Source organism: Neovison vison, chromosome 6, assembly GCF_020171115.1.
Source record: "Neovison vison isolate M4711 chromosome 6, ASM_NN_V1, whole genome shotgun sequence".
Taxonomy (NCBI): Eukaryota; Metazoa; Chordata; class Mammalia; order Carnivora; family Mustelidae; genus Neogale; species Neogale vison.
In genome coordinates, this window is record NC_058096.1 from 96,587,817 (window position 1) to 96,607,763 (window position 19,947).

Sequence of the window (19,947 nt, forward strand, 5' to 3'; positions counted from 1 at the left end):
CTTCATTTACTTCTAAAAGAAACACATGAAAAATAATAACCCAGTTCTTATAAGCTCATTTTTTTTTTCCAGCGAGGATTTATTTATTCAAAAACACATTTTGAGGAGCCCCTGGGTAGCTCAGTCGGTTGAGTGTCCAACTCTTGATTTTGGCTGAAGTTGTGATCTCAGAGTTGAGAGACTGAGCCCTGCATTGGGCTCTGTGCTGGGCATGGAGCCTGCTTGGGATTTTTCTCTCTCCCTCTCCCTTTGCCCCTCTCCCCACCAATCTCTCTCTCTTTAAAATAGCAAAAACGACACGTTTTGATAGTCCACTGTGGTGTGCTCTGTTCCAAATGCTGAGGAAACAGGAATGCACAAAACAAAGGCCCTGCCTTCATGGAGCTTACATTTAAATATGGGGAGAACAGAAAACAAACGCAACTAAATACCGAGAATTGCAAACAGAAAAGTGAGATGGCAAACAGCAGCCATCCACGGCGGTCAGAGGGGCTGAAGTAAGCCTGGTGACTGGAAGGGCTGGGTCTCCTTTGGACAGACAGTCTGTCCAGAAGGTGGGGCCCTCAACCTCCTGTCAACAGTGGGTCCACTGTAAGAAAATCTGGGGGAGGAGCCTTGCCCCACAAGACACAAGATGTCACCAGCCTGTCTAATGACACAAGATGCTGGTTCTAAAGTGACAGGGCTATCCAGTTCGTAATATACACCTACTAGAAATCATGTCTTTGTCTCCAGTCTTTGAGGTCTGGGGAGGCTGGTCCTGATACCAACATCTTCTAGATGTTTAACTACAGGATGTATTGGAAAATAAGAGATATTTAAAAAAAAAGGGGGGAGATAAAAAAATGACATTGACGGGGCGCCTGGGTGGCTCAGTGGGTTAAAGCCTCTGCTCTCGACTCAGGTCATGATCCCAGGGTCCTGGGATCGAGCCCCACATCGGGCTCTCTGCTCAGCAGGGAGCCTGCTTCCTCCTCGCTCTCTGTCTGCCTCTCTGCCTACTTGTGATCTCTGTCTGTCAAATAAACAAATAAATCTTTAAAAAAAATGACATTGACAATCGAAACAATACTAAAACACATGGAGTACATCATCAATGCTCTGAAGGAGAATTGCTGGAACTGTTAGTGGATCTTCCCAACAAAGTAGAGCTCTACCCTAGAGATTCCGTTGGAGAAGATAAAAGAAACTATAACTGAGTGAGAGAACATAATTTACACACAGGTATGTGACCGTTCAGAACCAACACGAACAATTCACTTTGAACTTCAATGTTATTCCTGTAACACTGATATAAACTTGGCATAATAAACTCAAGTGTGGAATTATTAGATTTGCTTGTAATGTCAGGGTCAATTTGAAACTTGCTTCTAGCGCTATTGATACTTCCGTGGCTGAATTGCTTTAAATCCAAATTCATTTGCAGCAAGGATCATCCCTTTCTAATCTGTGGATTGAAAGTCCCCAAATAGTCTCAGGGACTGCCTCACTTTTGCAAAGATTCTAGCCAGTCCGAGGCTGGTTTCCCCAATGTAAGCAGCACATACTGCATCCAGACATGAAATGAATGTCATCACGGAGGCCACTGACCAACCTCTCTGTGACTGAAAGGCAGCTCCGGGACTCCGGTGGGCAGAAGATTTGGGCAGAGCTGCGGCTAGGGACTCGAGATACAGAGGGAGAGATGGGCACCAGAAAAAGAGACGAGAAGAAGTAAAAGAGGCACATTCCCAGATGGAGACATTTTATTTCTAAACTTGAGTCAAAACAGATACAGGCTTTCCTACCTCCACCCTGGATTTTCATCTTATAAAATAGATTTGCTACTAAAATCCTTCATAAAATCTGCCTTCCTCTTGGCAGTGGGAAATGAGCAAAAAGTCAAAGGTTAAAAGGTCATGCATAAAATATCACAGCCACCAAGATAATTATACAATAGTCTCAAATTCTTCACAAATCAATGATAAAATGTTAAGACTAATTTACACTCCACAATATTTGCAGCACTTCAAGGTTTTTTCTTCATATATTTATGTTCATATTTCACGAACAACAATATTAAAAAAGACTATCAACTTTTTTTCATAAAATAGGAAAACAAAACAAAGCCATCATACTATAAAATTAATCTGCAGAGCATAAACTTCTTAATATAAGAACGAAAACTTAAAAAAAGAGAGAATTCACCCCCACACTAAAATATCTTCACCATAAACTCTATAGGTTTCCCCAAGGAGTTCTTAGCACTCAGATTTCTGGTTGGTTTAAACTCTCTTGTACCTACTGGTTTTTGTGTATCCTGACTCCCAACTGTTATTATTCCAGGGAGAATTTCAAAAAAAAGAACTTCAAGCAAGGTCTGAGATAGGATCTAGTAACAAGTCATTAGACAAATTATTCACACACATTAAAGCTTTAATGAAACTCAAGTGTTTCATTTGAAACAGTGGTTGATCCTTTTTCTTTCACTCTGTGTTCATCCAAGAAAACCCTTTAAAGATCTAGAATCATTTGGTGTCTGTAATTACTATAGCATTTAGCTCCTAATTCTGGGGGAAAACATGCCATTTTAAGAAACTTTTTGCATGTATATTTTCCTTTATGTCTGGAGGTCGATAACCTCAAAATAAGGCCCAGACATTGGTCCCTTCAAATGGTATTTAAAAACCCCAACAGTATTAAATGAGGAGAGTAGCTGTCAAAGAGTTAAGAAACAAAATCCTTTTTTTTTTAGAAAAACAAAATCTTCGATGATACTTGTGTCTATGTATACGAAAAATGACCTACAAAAAACCCCCAGAAAACAAAACAAAACAAAACAAAAAACCAAAACACTAGAGAAGTCAATATGATTTGTCAGACTGACAAAATGCTTGGAATTTACGGTTGGAAGAGACCTCGTAGATTAACTCAAAGTAATTCAAAGTGCTGATTTTAGAGGGAAGGGGAGAAGGCCCAGAGATGGTAAATGACTTATCTCTGTCCATTAGCATGTTAATCTGCATGATTATTTTTTATATACACAGAGGCAAACACACACACACATACATACACACACACACACACACATTTTATATATAAAATGCTACTGGCTTATACAATAAATGAAAAATAAGGGCACACATTTTCACTGATTTCAATGCAGAGGTGGTTAGTGCCTCCCTTTCAAAGGAGCGAGAAGCTTTCACTTCCTCTTCATCCTCTCCACTGATGGACAGGCCATATCATAACCAGGCTGTCCCATTGCCCTCTGCAGCCCCTGCAAAGAATGGAGGATGGGGGGGGGGGCGCAGGTGTGTGTGTGGCGGGGCAGTGGTCAGAGTGGCAGGAAGGAGGGCAGAGGTACTCAATCCAGAATTGGAGTCCCTTCCTATGCCAAAGATGTTCCCACTGGCAGTGAAGGCTTTACACGAAGTCGAGCTTGGGGTATCGTAACTTCGAGACCAGGCTGGAAGGAGATAAGAAGAGGTGAAGGTACCAGGTGCCAGTGGACGCGTCACCCAGGAGAATATGAGCTAGTGCTCCTCTGACCACAGAGGAGGGCAGAAATGAGCAGTGTGTGTCTTACTGAAGTTACTGAGCTATAAACTTAGACGACTTTACCGGGTGTAGTCATAGTTTCTAATTATTTTAATTTGTGATTGCATATAAGCATCAAAATATTTAAGCCTAATGTGTAGTAGTATTAGTAGCTACTTTATGTCTTTCCATAAAATTACATGTGGATATAATTCTAAGGTAGTTTCTTTTTTTAAAAAATATCATTATTTTTAATATTCATTATAGACATTATTTTGAAAAATCTTAAGTCTAGCTGTATATATTAACATTAAATAACTTAAAAAAATAAACAATACATCATATATACCAAAATAGCCCCATTTTAAAGCCATGTAAGTGAAAAAATTGAGTTTTCAAGAATAAACTAGACCCTCTGAAGATATTTTTCATAATTTCAATATTAAATGTATCTTCTTTCCTGACTATGCCAGATATATTACACACTGCTTTTGGTAATTTACATCAGAAGTATTACTTATGAAAATAAATAGGTCTGTTCGTTTGTCTGTTTTTACTTGTTCTGTACTAGAAGATTTATCCTAAATCTAAATGAATTTGCTCCCAGAAGATCTCCCCAATGGAGAGAGCATACCCAAAAAATGTAGCAATGTACAAGATTTCCAGTCCATGCGACTATATTTTCTAATAATAGTGGTAGAAAGTAACTTTCAAGTATTGTTCTAATCCGACTGGACTTAGAGATAGCTATCCCATAACATCAACGCTCTAAAGGAAGAAAGGCATTTGAGAAACTTGTCCTTGCTAGAACACCTTGGCCGAAATTCCCATAGGAAACAAAACCATCTATCTGTAAAGAACAGAGGGCACTTGGTACCCAGTACTGACCTTTACGTGCACACAGGTAACACTGCTCTGAATTTAAAGTAGACCCTAGCAAGTTGAAGAAGAGCCCACATTTTCTTTACTCATTAAAGGTCACTATGTCATCCACAGCTGGAAGAATTTCTTCTAGAAAGATTTTCTTGAGGAAGACAGAACCTAAAGCTATTTCAGCTCCTTGTCCTGTTCTCTGCGGTCGTGAATATTGGTAGTAGTTTGGCTAAAACAACAAGAACAGAGAGACTGGCCTGCTTTGAGAACCAGCCTCAGACATTTTGTACGTACATTAGTTAAGCACATTTCCAAAAATTAAATTCACACAGGGTATGCAAGGAATAGAGATTAGGTCACTCACAAGTCACCGGGGGAAATCAGTCAACTAAAAAGTGCATCAATTTCCGAAGCAGGTGCAGGAGGTCAAGAGGGGCTCACACATTCTAGAAATGTGACTCGTTCACAGGTTTTGATCCAGCCACTTGATGTAACTATTCCTAGTCCGGATTCCCACTGAGAAGTTGGTGGGCCAGCTGGTGAAAATCATGCAGCCGTGGAAACCATCCTCATAGTGATCAAGGGTCACCTCCACACCTGCGCTCTCCAGACGCTTGGCATACATGATCCCATCGTCTCTTAGGACATCATACTCACACGTCAGAATATAGGTCTTTGGGAGGTGCCGCAGGACTTCCTGCTCAGCGATGAGAGGGGCTGCCCGGGCATCCAGCAGCTGAGGGATCTCCCGCACAATCCTGGTGTTGCCAGTGGTCTGCATGACGGGCCTGTAGTCCTTTGTGATGGAGGCTGGCAAGAGGGACGTCCAGTTTAGACGGGCCCTGAGGGCAACAGCCTCTTCCACGTCAAGAGAAGTGTGGTTGTTGACTATCATTGCCTGGACAAAGTCATGGTTGCCTTGGAAGTAGTCTACCCAGTACTTCACCATGATGTAACGGGGTAGGATCGGCGTGTTCACATTTTGCTGGTAAGAGGGTGTGTTGAAATCTAAAGCTTGTAGGACTGGGTAAATTAAAGCTTGCACCTTGAACTTGTCTTTGAGGTTGGCATCTTGAGAAAACTGGGGAGGAGGAAGCAAACACATTATTTCTTTTAGCATGGCTCCTTTTATAGAAATCATACCCTATATAGTAGCTTGATGCCTTACTTTAAGCCAAGCAGAGGATAAAAGTATGAAATTTCCACCAGCCATGGGATTAAGTAATGTAGTTTAAAAAATAAAACTCCCGGGGCGCCTGAGTGGCTCAGTGGGTTAAAGACTCTGCTTTCGGCTCAGGTCATGATCCCAGGGTCCTGGGATGGAGCCCCACGTCGGGCTCTCTGCTCAGCGGGGAGCCTGCTTCCTTCTCTCTCTGCCTGCCTCTCTGCCTACTTGTGATCTCTGTCTGTCAGATAAATAAAATAAAAAATCTTAAAAAAAAAAAAAAAAAAACACAACTCCCCCCACCCCCCACTGCCCCAATCAAGCTGCTGGGTATTTCCTGAGAAAGGTATGATGTTTGAATGAACCCTTCAAATGTACACCATCTCTTAGGTGCACACTTAGGTGTACATGCACACTTCACTTGTCTCCGTTCTTTGGCAGTAGCACACTCTGCTGGATACGACGGATGGATAACCTATGAACCTTATTTAGTTCACTATGCTCTGCAAGGCCCAAAAAAGGCAATGGCTTCCTGGAGAGATACAAACTAGCTGACCCTTCCAGAGGAGAAGGGTAGGAAAAGCTAAAGGAACCGATGATGGTGGGACTCCAAAGTGTTGGAGCAGGACCTTAGGATATCTCCTCCGATCAGCAGGTGAGAGAATTTAAATGATGCTGGCAACGTGCCCTCCATTCTCTTTAATGAGCGTGCGCCCCAGAGTTGAGGTTGAAATGGGAACGTCAATGCATCCCCTACCTCAGCAGATCTCAAATCCCCTATGCCCCCGCAAAATGCAAACATACTGCTTCATTTTAGACAGAGTTCTAGTATCTAAAATGATATGCATTTTCATTTTTTCTCTTTTTTTTTGAGTCTGTCAAAAATTTTTACTTATTTTTATTTATTATTTATAAATTATTATTATTTGATTTATTTATTCAACAAGTATCTTGAACTGTTTCCACACATTATCCTCCCCTCTCAGCCCTTATTCATATATTTTTTTAAAGACTTTTTTTTTTCTGGTTTCTTTCTTTCTTTCTTTTTCTTCCTCTCTGAAGGGCAGCTAACTAGGACACTGTGTTTTATAGCAACTAAACAATCTTCAAGGTCACTTTAGCCATACAATTTTGTTTCACGCAGGAGTTTAGAACCCCATCCCCAGGGAGGATGAAACTATTCTGTCAAAGCAAAAGGAAATGATTGGTTAATAGTTCTTTTAATATGTGCCAGGAATTGCATATACATCATTTCACAAAATTCTGGCAACAGCCCTGCAATCACATGGTATTATCCTCATTTTACTGAGGCTTAGAGATGTTAAGGTGCTTGCCCAAAGCCCTGTAGCTCTCAAAGCAGGGGGACTGGATTCCATCCCAGTTCTGGCTCATTGTGAAGCCCATGAGGCTCTCCTCAAGGACTAGCACTTTCTTCTTACCACACTTGACACAGGTATAGCAAACGTGCCAATGCCAGAGAACAAAGTTCTTCACATGCAAAAAGGAGAAGAAACCGAGGTTTGCCACAGATAAAAAGGCAGAAGCTACCTGGGATATCAAAAGAAATTTGGAGGCAAGAAGACAGAGCTGCTGTTCTAAACTTATTTAATCCATCAGAGGAAAAAGATGTACTTATCTTTGAACTTACACAGCTGCCCCAAATTCTGGGTGCTCTTAGAGCTAGGTAGTTTTCAAAGAATTTAACCAAGTAAGCTCGATGAACTTGTAAGATAACATTTGAAGGGGCTGACCCATTTTCATTTTTTTCTTTTATATTTAAAAAAACAAACAAACCAACCAATAAACTTTGGGAAACGCTTTTTAACTTCTCAATTTGACTCCAAGTTCTAAGGAAGCCACCTGAGAATTGGAATTTAAGCACACAGACCCCCATTTTGCAAGTCTGACACGGACAAGAAGCCGGGGATACTTGATTTCCATGCATAGCCCTGAGCGGCAAGAGAGCCCTATAAAACATCAGCCCTTCTTTCATAATGGTGGTAATCGGGGCCTTTCTGAGGACTGAGAGATGACACTTTTATTACTGACCTCTCTTCCTACCTCAGAAAGATCGGCGTGTTCTCCAAGTGCCATCATCTGAATAACGTGGCCCACTACTGACCAGCCCACCTGCTCCGCCTTGGCCATACCTGGGGGAGAATCTGTCCGTCCGCAGAAGGTGAGCCAGTGCCCTCCCACCACCAGCACCGCAGGGCTATTACCTGTTGGCCCACAGCAGCGGCCAAATTCCCACCAGCACTGTCACCAGAGATGCCAATTCTGTCTGGGTCAACCGAATACTTGTGTAAGACTTCCGGCTGCAGGAAATACTTCGTGGCATGCACAACATCATGAATCTGTGCAGGAAAATAAACCTTTGGAACTAGTCTGTATCTGTGGAGACAAAAGTGGTATTCATTTAAGGACTTTACCAAGTCTTTCTAGTCCATTTGAAATTTAAGGGGAAACTGGTTCTTTGGACACAGAAATAAACAAGTGAGGCATTAAAATACATCTAAAGGGGCCCCTGGCTGGCTCAGTCAGTAGAGCATGTGATTCTTGATCTCAGGAGTCCCACATTGGGCACAAAGCTTACTTTAAAAAAAAATAAATATAAAGATAAATCATTCGTTTTCTTTTCTTTTTTTAAGATTTTATTTATTTTTTGTCAGAGAGAGAGAGAGAGAACACAAGTAGGGTTCGGGGGGACAGAGGCGGAGGGAGAAGCAGGCTTGCCGCTGAGCAAGGAACTCAATGTGGGACTTGATCACAGGACTCTGGGATCATGACCCAATCCAAAGACAGATGCTTAACCGACTGAGCCACCCAGGCATGCCGAACAATTTATTTTCTTGCAAATAAATAAAATACCTAGTTTAAGAATGTAATGATTTTGTATTAGCAGTAGTCCTCTCCCTCTCCTTTTTATTTTTATTTTTTTTTAATTATCAGCCTCCAAACAAAACAAACACCTAGGTCACCACCAATGGAAAAAGAAAACTTCAAAGTTGAAGGTGGGTGTTATTAAGATACGGGTAGAACCACAATCGATTCTGAAATTTTATTTCTTGAAGTCAGTGTTCCAATTTACAACACCAGTGAGTTAGAAGGTAACCTGGCAACATTAACCATTTCATTAACCTCATGTTTAATGCCTCCATGTGGTATCCTTTATGATTTACTTGAGAAATATAGTAAAACTGTACTCCGATGAAGAGTACATTAAACCCAGGCAATGAATTCACTCCTAGGAGGCCGGAACGGAAAAGCTAGTTGCCAACCAGCAAAGAGGAAGCCAAGTCTGCAAGACAGATGACAGACCCTCTAGGACACTTCTGAGGCTTCTCCTATCACTTCACTTTGTAATATCAGAGTCCCTTTGGGATCCTACTCTGTATACTTTGTAGGATTCCTATGCTCTTAACAGTTCCAAAGAACCCAGTTTTGTCAAATGCCCCCCATAATATCATCTTACAAATCCGTATTTGCTGATAACCTCGACCTGGAGGATCCTCTCAATCTCCTTCTTTTCTTATTAATTCTCACTCATCCTTTAAGCCTTACCCAAGGGTTTGGACTCCTCCAGATGGAGGTTCTGGACTAAAACTCTACTCACTTCTGGGGTTGAGCTAGGTACCACTCCTTGATACTTCTGTGTGCTGGGGTATATTACTGTTCTTTCTGCCTCATCATAAAATGATTTCTTTATGGACTTCCTCTAAAGAATGTGTTCTTTGTTTTATTCATCACTGTGTTCCCAGTATCCATCAATGTGCCAGGAACATAACCAACCACCCATCCAGTAAAACCTTTTTGAATATTCATGTACCTTCCTTTTGCAGACAAAAGAAACTGAGGCACCTGAAAGTTACATTAAAATAAGTGGGTTAAGCCGCTGCCTTCGGCTCGGGTCATGATCTCAGGGTCCTGGGATCGAGTCCCGCATCGGGCTCTCTGCTCGGCAGGGAGCCTGCTTCCTCCTCTCTCTCTGCCTGCCTCTCTGCCTGCTTGTGATCTCGCTCTGTCAAATAAATAAATAAAATCTTTAAAAAAAAATAAGTCAAACACAGATAAAAACAAGGTGGGATAGAAACCGATTACTTAACGATATTAAGAACTCAGGTCTTGTAATTACCATTTTATAACTAACATACTTATTCTCGGAAACTAATTTTCCCCCACCTAGAATCCAGCTAATTAATTAAATATTTTGACTTTCAGTACAGATACAATCAAGTGGACATTATATTATTATTTGTGAAATACTACAAGAACTAGTGAACATTGATCTGGTTACTCAATAATGACAGAATTTTGAAAATTCTAAATATAAAAAAAATTCCCTTAGTGGTTGCCTTATAACGACAAACTGATTTTCTGACTTTTTTATTTTTCCATCTGTGGATCAATTAATCATCCTAAATGGTTTTTCTCCCTTTGAATTTCATTATGTCCTAGGGCAGCTGCTGTATGTACTACTACTCTTGGTTAATGAAAGGAGTAGGACTATACTATTTTATCCACTAGATGGCGCCATCTCATATGATTCCATTTACCCCCAATTCCAGCACAAGGTCTCAATTTTTGAACTTCAGTTTTACCAAGCTGAATTCTTTTTTTTTTTTTTTTAAGATTTTATCTATTTATTTGAGAGAGAGCGATAGAGATAGTGAGAGAGAAGGCGAAAAAGCAGGCGGTCGGAGAGGAAAGAGAAGTAGGCTCCCTACAGGGACGCCCCCTACAGGGAGCTTGATCCAGAACCCAGGGTTGATGAACTGGGCTGGAGGTTGATGCTTAACTGGCTGAGTCACCCAGGCTGGATTCTTAATTCTTTCAATGAAATAAAAACAAATGCACTTCATGACTCAAGTTGTGGCAATAAAGGCTATTCTGTCTCAACAAGATTCCATATATCACAATAAACTGTTTTCCAAGTAGCCAGGATGTCAGAACATATTCTACCAGTACACATACACGAATTGAATCTTCAGGTGTCGTTTACCCAAAAGGCCTTAGGGACTTTGAATCAAGGGAAATTGGTACTCTTAAAAAAACCTTGGCTATTGCCTCAATCTTGCTATTGCCTCAATCATACCAGTCTATTAATAATTGGCTCAGATAACAAAGTAAACCAAAGACAAACAGGTCATAATCGAGTCTTCCTGGTACTCTTAAACATTTGTCTCCTAGTCCCTCCTATCTTTGTTTGAGCTGGAAACTTTCTCTAGTTTTATTCGATAAGGGGCACAATTTTCATAGATTGGAAAATAGAGTGAAACTATATACTTCTGAGGTCACCTTGTGTAAGGTAAGCTTTCGAAGTAACTTGAAATGGACCTGAGAAGTAGAGCAAAAGTGCTGTAATATTTTTGTAGACACAGAAAACTTGGAGTCAGGAGAAAATTATTGAGTGCCAGAGCCAAAGAAAGCAAGTATATATCTATTTGGCTGATCCTTTTGTTTAAAGATACATTCCTGCAAAGTATGAAAAGAGGATTCTGACTTTTAAAAATTTCAAAATGATAGATCTTGAGTTAAAGCACCTGATGAATTTGTGGCAAATATGGTCTTAATTTGCCCAACTCACTGAGGGGACAGATGACTCTGCAGAGTGACCTTCTGCCTATCTGTTGTGGCACACGCCTCCTTCTAGCAAAATTTGGTTGTGAACTCAGGAATGAAGCTTAATCAATTTAATAAACGCATACTCTCTATAAAAATTATCTAACTCCTGCTAGGTGAGGCACCCGGCCAAGTACTCTGCAGGTGTGTTTCACTCAAATCACAGGGCAAACCTCTGGGTTTAAGAATGAGAACGTGAGGGGCGCCTGGGTGGTTCAGTGTGTTAACCCACTGCCTTCAGCTCTGGTCATGATCTCAGGGTCCTGGGATCGAGTCCCGCATCGGGCTCTCCGCTCAGCAGGGAGCCTGCTTCCCTTCCTCTCTCTCTGCCTACTTGTGATCTCTGTCGGTCAAATAAATAAATAAGTATATAAATAAGAATGAGAACGTGAGGGGCACCTGGGTGGCTCAGTTGTTAAGCCTCTGCCTTGGGCTCCCGTCTTGATCCCAGCATCCTGGGATGGAGCTCCAAATGGAGCGCTTCACTCAGCGGGGAGTCTTCTTCTCCCTCTCCAGCTCCCTTGTGCTTGTGTCCCCCTCTCTCGCTATCTCTCTCTCTATGTAATAACTAAAAAAATCTTCAAAAAAAAAAAAAAAGAAAGAAAGAACGTGAGGCTCAAGAAGGATGTGTGACTTGTCTGCGACAACTGGTACATGGCAAAGCTGTGCAGTGAATTGACCACTGACTTCCAAACCCACGTGTGACCCCTGGCTTGGAAAACATTCTCCTTCTTCAAAACTCACAGCCTTGTCAATGTCCATGGGTACGTGTGCTTTCTCATTACCCCACCAAACCAAGAAATTCTTAGAACTACAGATTTCTGACATCCCGGAGCATGATTTCCATGGTTTTGCAATATTCTCAAACAAACCACCTACTGTCACGGTGCCTGGCACATGGTACATCTTTAATAACATACTTTTCTTCCTTCCACACAAAATTTTATACCTTTTACATATAAAATATGTCACAGAGCACTTTCTGTGGTGAGAAAAGTAATAAGCCATATGGCTTTAAAAACATAAAAAAAGAAATTGTTCCTAACCCACTCACTCTCCAGGCACAGCTCCAGGAACTCTACTTCTTGCATTCTATGCATAGCTCCGAGTTTCTCAACTCTGTGTGCACCTCAGGATAATCTTGGGAGCTTTACAAAAACACAGAGAGGTTTGAGCCTCTCTACAGAACATTCCAATTGGGGTGGAGCCTTGCATATCTGTATTTGAAGGGAAATTCCCCCCAAGAATTCTAAGGCACAGCCAAGACTTAGAAATATCACCGAGTCCAGCCAAACTGCCACTGTTCTCTGAACACACTTCCCTGTTTCCATTCCCAGTGCTCTGGTCTCTCCATCCTCCGTGCCCTTCCCCAGGAAGTCTTCACTCAAAGTGCCTGTCGTGTAAGTCTCATCTCAAATGCCGCTTACTCCGTGAAACCTTTGGAGAGCCCAGGAAAAGTCACTCTCCTTCCTTGGAGTCCTCAAAGTCTCTCTGACAGTAGTCTCTGTAATCTCTCTGACATCTCTGACAGTCTCTCTGACATTGAGGACACCTCTATTTCCTCTACTAGTTGAGATAAAGTCCACATCCTAGAGTTGGACGACAGTCCCTGCGACTGTCTACGGTTTGACCGTAGTCATTCAGCAAAGGAGAGCTGAGATTAGCGAAGGCTTAGCCCATTGGGTAAGAAGGGTGTTCAAGAGAAAGGACAGAGGTCAAGGTGGTTTGCCAAAATCCTGGGAGTGACTGAGTCTACAACTGTGATTCACTGGGATCAGTGTAAGTGAAGTAATTCTTGGAGCCCCGTTGAAGACTTTGGGAGACTTCTCTAGTACATAGCGGGGATCTCCCTGGGCTCTAGGCTTGGATCTAAACAGCCTCCTTCCATTCAGATGTAAATCTTGCCTTTGACGTGGAGGATAGGCCCAGAGTCAGAGCACTCTCTAGTGGGTCTGGAAGCCCAAGGAGGCTTGGTGCCTCCTCCTCCTGGCCTCCTTTCTTTTCTTTTTTTTTTTTTTTAAGATTTTATTTATTTATTTGACAGAGAAAGATCACAAGTAGAGGGAGAGGCAGGCAGAGAGAGAGAGAGAGGAAAGCAGACCCCCTGCTGAGCAGAGAGCCCGATGCGGGACTCAATCCCAGGACCCTGAGATCATGACCCAAGCTGAAGGCAGCAGCTTAAGCCACTGAGCCACCCAGGCGCCCCCTGGCCTCCTTTCTTTGTGTGACTTTAGGAGCTAAACATAGCTTCCAGGAGCTCAGGTGTGGGTGGCACTGAGCTGCACACCCTCACTGTGCTTCGCACTCACAGGTGCTCTCTGAAGCTGCAACACAGACTTGTTGTAAAAGCTCTGACTGTCCCCCTTGTCCTCCCGCCCGCCGCTGCCCTGAAATTCTTGAAGACCCAAACCACAGGCGAGAAGCCAATGGATTTTTCATATTACTAGAAAACAGAGCTGGGAAGACATGAGCTGAATATGTGTAAAAAGGAGAGATTCATTAGTCGATGACAGGGAAGAAAATAAAACAAGCTACTTCTTAAAAGAAGCACAACATTAGCTTTCTCTAGTTTTAAGTTATTTGTGATGTGGGCCTTTTTTTTTTTTAAAAGATTATATTTATTTATTTGACAGAGAGAAATCACAAGTAGATGGAGAGGCAGGCAGAGAGAGAGAGAGGGAAGCAGGCTCCCTGCTGAGCAGAGAGCCCGATGCGGGACTCGATCCCAGGACCCTGAGATCATGACCTGAGCCGAAGGCAGTGGCTTAACCCCCTGAGCCACCCAGGCACCCCGATGTGGGCCTTTAGATTTGCTCAAGTTGGCTCTAAGTTTTCAGCAAATCTTTCCTTACTGGGGGAGGATGCTTAGGAATTTGGTCTGCCCACGTTCCAGGGCTGCCCAGGTAGGAGGGATGCACAAAGATTTCTCAGCTCAGGACTCAGAAGAAGAGCAGAAAAAGGCACGGAGAGAAAGTCACAGCTGGGTCACCATTCACTTTGTGTTTTTCTGGAGACCTTATTTCTACAACTGTTTGCTGAAATGCATGTTGTGTTGGGCCTGCTAAAAGCTCTGTGACTTTGTCAGCTTGCACTCATCTAATTTTGTGAATTAAAAACAACAGAAGGGGGACTTCTGGGTGGCTCAGTCCTTGAGCTTCTGCCTTCTGCTCAGGTATGATCCCAGGGTCCTGGGATCAAGCCCCATACTGGGCTCCCTGCTCAGCAGGGAGCCTGCTTCCCCCTCTCCCACTCCCCCTACTTGTGTTCCCTATCTCGCTGTGTCTCTCTCTGTCAAATAAATAAAATCTTTAAAAAAAAAATAAATAAAAACAACAAAAGCCTAAAAATCCCATTGCTTATAGCTATGTTAGCAGCAAACGCAGGAAAGTTCTTCAGCTTCTCTTCCATCTACTTTAGCAACATTATTTATGGCTCTGTAAAGTTTTAAGGGCTCTGTGCACAAGACCACCTGATATTTGGTAGAATGGGACTAGATCTTCATTTACATAAAACAGAAAGTTTGAGTGTAGTAAGGATTTAATTAAAAGCAAAACACATTTTCCATACCCTAAAAAGCAACATAAATGCCTTGTAGAACTTAATTATAGAATTAAGTAGATCTATTAAATAGAATTTAATAAAATTCAACATGCCTACTTTGCTATTATCTTGCATTTTATCTTAAAAAAAAAAAAAAGAAATCTTCTTCTCCTATTATGTCTTATGGTTCCGGCACTGTGTCTTATTACATAAGCTACATGTAAAAGGGTGCAATGTTACAGCTAAACTGCATTAAAATTTATGAAAATAGGTTTGTGGATACAAAACAGAGCCTTCTTAGATTATATAAATGAGGACTATACTTATGAGGACTTAGGACCAAGATACATGATACATCCATGTATCTTAGGTAGCATAAGATGAACTTTTGCATTTACTTAACAAATACTTGTTGGGCAATTACTATGTAAAAACAGCATGGTGTCATAAAAGCAACTGAGCAGAGCATGGCCTAGTTTGAGAACTTGAGACCTTTGTCAACCTTAGTTGCTGGGTCTGTCCCCAGAACTGTGCTTGAGCCAGCAACAAGGATGGAGGCGTGCCAGCTCCTGGTACTGGCTGCGTGGGAGTGATTCCATTACTGGGGCTGACCCCAGCCCTTGCCTACCAGCTTCCTCAGGCCGTAACCCTCCCCAGGGCCATATCCCATAGGAAGCTAAGCCAAGCCACCACCACCCAACTGCTGTGGGCCTCATGGATAAGGAGCAATTGTCTCCACACTGCTCCCTGCTACAAGGTAGGATTCCAGGAGAACCAAGGCTCTATCATCCTCCTAAGAGCCTCAAGATTATCTCTGTCTCTTTCCTATTTTCCTTAGTTATCACCAGAAAGCTCAACTATCCTCTTGTGTTTCATTCCCTTCGTGCTCTCTGCTTTCTCCCTTTCCTCCAAGCCCTCTCATTACACGCACTGGACTCCCATGGTCAACCCATTTTGTCTAACTAGATTCTGCTCATTCCTAGGAGCTCAATGCAAACGCCACTTTCTTTAAGACATGAATTTTCTGACCTTTCAAACTAGGTAAACTCTTATCTATTTGATGCCTCTGTACTACATAGCTTTCAACTTCACCTCACTTATCACAAATTAGCATTATTTGTTCATTGTTTATTTTCTCATCTAGACTGTAACTCCATGAGGGCAGGAATTAGGTCTGTCTCACGCTGTGATGTCAGCGGAGTATAACATAGTAACTGGCACATAACAGAAATTCAATAAATATTTCTGGAATAAATGAAAGGGGAAAGAGACAAGCAGTGAGAGGAAATAATGTTCCCAAGTTAGACCTCTGAGTATACTTTCCAAGAGAAACACGATCCCACGATCCCATGATGTTGGCTCTGCCTCAACTACAGCACCGGTTATATGGCTCTTCATGGGCTAGCTAGCCAGGATTTTTTTTTTTAATTTAATTTAATTTTTTCAGTGTTCCAAGATTCATCGTTTATGCACCATACCCAGTGCTCCATGCAATCCGTGCCCTCCTTAATACCCACCCCCAGGCTTACCAACACCCCCACTCCCCTCCCCTCCAAAACCCTCAGTTTGTTTCCCAGTGTTCACAGTCTTTCATGGTTCCTCTCCCTCTCCACTTGCCTGGATTCTAACCACGTTAGCTCTTGATTTCTGCAAAGACGACTGCTGTGAGCTCTACACACATGTTGATAAATAAATTGTCAGTTGGACCATCCAGTTCCATGGGCTAGAGCACTAATCCTCCCTAACTGTCTAGGTGCTTTAGCATATCTGAAGCCTGTTTAGCTCAACTGTCCAGACCGACTCTTGCGACAGGTCTTGGCAGTCCCTAACCTAACTCAGAGTATGTTTACTTAGCATACTTGTTCTAAGTCTTGTATTGGGTGATGGGAACTGGAGGACAGAAGACAGGATTCCCCTTCCCAGTAGCTCACATTCTAGACACACAGGACAGACTCCTCAGTCCAGTTAGCACATGGCATTAAATGATGTGGCTGAGGTCAGGCGGTCTTGGGAAATGGTACTTGCCTCCCACGGTGATATGTCCCGGTGATAAACTTAGGGGTACCATACCACAGAGATGGGGCAGAATGGAAAGTTAAGATGAAAGTAGTCCCTTCCATATTTAAAAGAAATCTTAAAACCATCCTATCCATCCTTATATGTTGTGTGAGAAGCCTAGTCTTAACACCTATTTTACTTGAGACAGATTCTCAAGGTGGAGACAGGCATACAGGAAGAATTTAGACATGCTGCCCACTGCTTACACTGAAACCCAGGATGGTAAGGCCCGTATGGAGACTCTCCAAGGTGCCATGTAAAACCGGCACAGTGTCCTTCCTGTCCTCAGGCCTGTGAGGAGCCGGAACCACGCAGGAAACCACTGGAAGGTCTCAGAGGCTGGTTCCGCAGCTCTGAGCTATGGGACCTTGCTCCACAATGGGGCCCAGCTACTTCAGCAGACCCTGCTGTCCTGGCCGGCTGCCCAGGCTAGATGCCGGCCTTCCGGTGAAGGCATTACGAAACTGCGCCGTGGGCCCTCTGGTGGTCTGGGACGCCGGCGGAGGGGCCAGGGCTGGCCAGAAGCTGTCCCGAGCTGTCTGGGAGGCAAATGTGCTCAGGAGGCAGCCGCAGCCCTGCTCTGGGTGACTCTAAGTCTTACGTTCAAGGGTCACCACTGCCCAGGTGACTTGGGAGACCAGCCCTTCCGAGGCTGCAGAAGAAAGGATTCCCTTACATCTCCAGTCTGAAGCAGGGGCACAGACCGGGTGAGCCATGAGCAGAAGAACAGCGGGCAAAGAGGACGCAGTGGGGAGAGGAGAGCCGGTTAAGCTTTCGAGCATGGATGCTCAGCATTATCAGTGTCCTTCAGTACTGGCTGGACACTGGGTCCAAAAATATAGGGGCCTCAGGACGTGGGCTTAATGCCTCACTCTACTTATACAACTGGCTGGCTTTGTGACCTCATTTCCTCCTCTAAGAGAAAAATATCAAAACATTTATCTTGAACGGTTGATGTGAGAATGAAGATAGACTCCTATTTATTCGTTCCATAAATACTGGTTGAATGCTCACTATCTGCCAGGGATGTTCCCAGGTGCCAGTGATTAACAATGACTAAAATGGGCCAAAATCCTGAAAATTTCTGACTCTGTGGAACTTACTTTGTCTATTTCAACCTAGTACAATAAATACCTAATAAGTCGAATATATGGTCTATCAGAGGTTGAGGACAGTTTTGAAGAAAAATGAAACAGGAAGATGATATTTGAATTAGGATCTGAAGGAGGAGAAACAATGTATTGTACTAGCACCTGCATAATGCCTGCCACAGAAGAGGCAGCAGGATTTTGTATTTTTGACATCCCCACCATTGTAGTAATTCTTACTCATATTGTTCTGAATACCATTAGTAATGATGACAGATTTGTTGAACACACTCTATTTACAAGGTCTGAGTTACAGAATAGAACTCTAGGGGAATGACTTTTCCAACTCTGGATTGGTTTTTAAATTTTACTTGTTTTTAAAATTTTTTAATTTTTTTAAAGAATTTATTTATTTAAGAGAGAGAGAGAGAGAGAAAGACAGTGAGAGAGGAAATACAAGCAGGGGAAGTGGGAGAGGGAGAAGTAAGCTTCCACTGAGCAGGGAGCCTGATCCTTCTGCTGAGCAGGGAGCCCGATGAGGGGCTCCATCACAGGACCCTGGCATCATGACCCCAGATGAAGGCGGACATTTAATGACTGAGCCCCTCCCCACCTAGATGCCCGGTTTTTAAATTTTAAAAGGCAGTAAACAAAATAATTTGCTGTAGATAACTGCATATTTTTCTGTTTCAGTTAATTCCTTTTCCAGAAATTTTTAAAACGAAGATAAAAAGATAATTCAAGGTGTTAGAAAGCTAGTTCAAGAAATTGCAAGTTGGGGGCACCTGGGTGTCTCAGTGGGTTAAAGCCTCTGCCTTAGGCTCAGGTCATGATCTCAGGGTCCTGGGATTGAGCCTTGCATCGGGCTTTCTGCTGAGCGGGGAGCCTGCTTCCTCCTCTCTCTCTCTGCCTGCGTCTCTGCCTACTTGTGATCTCTCTCTGTCAAATAAATAAATAAAGTCTTTAAAAAAATAATAAAAATTAAAAAATTAAAAAAAAAAAAGAAATTGCAAGTTGTATCAGAATCATTATATGAGAGAGTGAGAGAGCATGAGCAGGGGGAGGGGCAGAGGGAAAAGCAGCCTTCCCACTGAGCAAGGAGCCAGACTCAGGACTCCATCTCAGGACCCTGAAATCATGACAGGAGCCAAAGGCAGACGCTTAAGTGACTGAAACACTCAGGCATCCCCGTATTTCTTTTTGAGAGAGAGTAAGCATGGGGAGTCAGGTAGTGGTGGGGTGGGGTGGGGTGGGGAGGGATTCAGTAGATGGGTGTGGGGTTAGAGGGAGAGAGATCTTAAGCAGGTTCCATGCCCAGCACACTTAACCCACTGAGCCACCCAGCTGCCCCTCTATGATTAGGATTATTAACTTACTCAATGGAGACAATGACAGCATTCAATTCTTCAGCCATTGCTGTACAGAGCTCATCATAATACCGGATTTCTAAAAGAGACAAAGGAACAATCAGTACTAAACAACTTACTTAATAGTGTCCATTTTTAAATTCTGCTCATTGTGGATTGCTTTTAGACTTGGACTTAAGTTATTCATAATAAAAATAATAAAAAGCAAATGTGAACCTATGTCTCATTTATAGGGTTACGTATACAGAAACAAATATGAATCTGGTTTCTGATAAAATGTAATTGGTATAAAATAACAGAAAATCCACATTAGATTACCTTTTAATGTGTTTTTAAGTAACTAGACATTTATTTCATAAGAGACTATATGAAATACACCAAATTAATTCCAATTTTATAGCTTTTTCAGTGTACACCTTTCCAAAAATCAAAGCAAATAAACAGTTTCCTCCTTGGAATCACAAAATTTTTGTTTTAATACCTTCATTTGCTGCAATTCAATTGCATTCTTCCAATTTGAAGAACAGCATATTCTGTTTAAGCCAACACATAAAAATTAGAATTTTGGGAAGTCTTAGCATTTCTTAGAAAGAGTTGCTAAAGACATGTAGTGACAAATACAATTGTAATAACTACATAGCCATGTGCATAGCGTCTCCAGCCCGAGCTCTTCCTCTGGCAGGAGTGATCAGTCAAAATCATGTAGACGAGGCCA

At 42.4% G+C, this 19,947-nt stretch overlaps 1 protein-coding gene across 1 annotated transcript in view; it reads right to left on the minus strand.

Moving 5' to 3' along the window:
* Positions 1–1,727: 1,727 nt before the first annotated feature.
* The window catches only part of NCEH1 (neutral cholesterol ester hydrolase 1), a 59,320-nt gene continuing 41,100 nt past the window's right edge, over positions 1,728–19,947 (minus strand). The window contains exons 3-5 of the mRNA XM_044251805.1: positions 19,242–19,311; positions 7,780–7,951; positions 1,728–5,473 (exon numbers count right to left, since the gene is read on the minus strand). Coding sequence (XP_044107740.1) covers positions 4,856–5,473; positions 7,780–7,951; positions 19,242–19,311 — 860 coding nt within the window. The 3' untranslated portion in view covers positions 1,728–4,855. The remainder of the gene's footprint in view (positions 5,474–7,779; positions 7,952–19,241; positions 19,312–19,947) is intronic.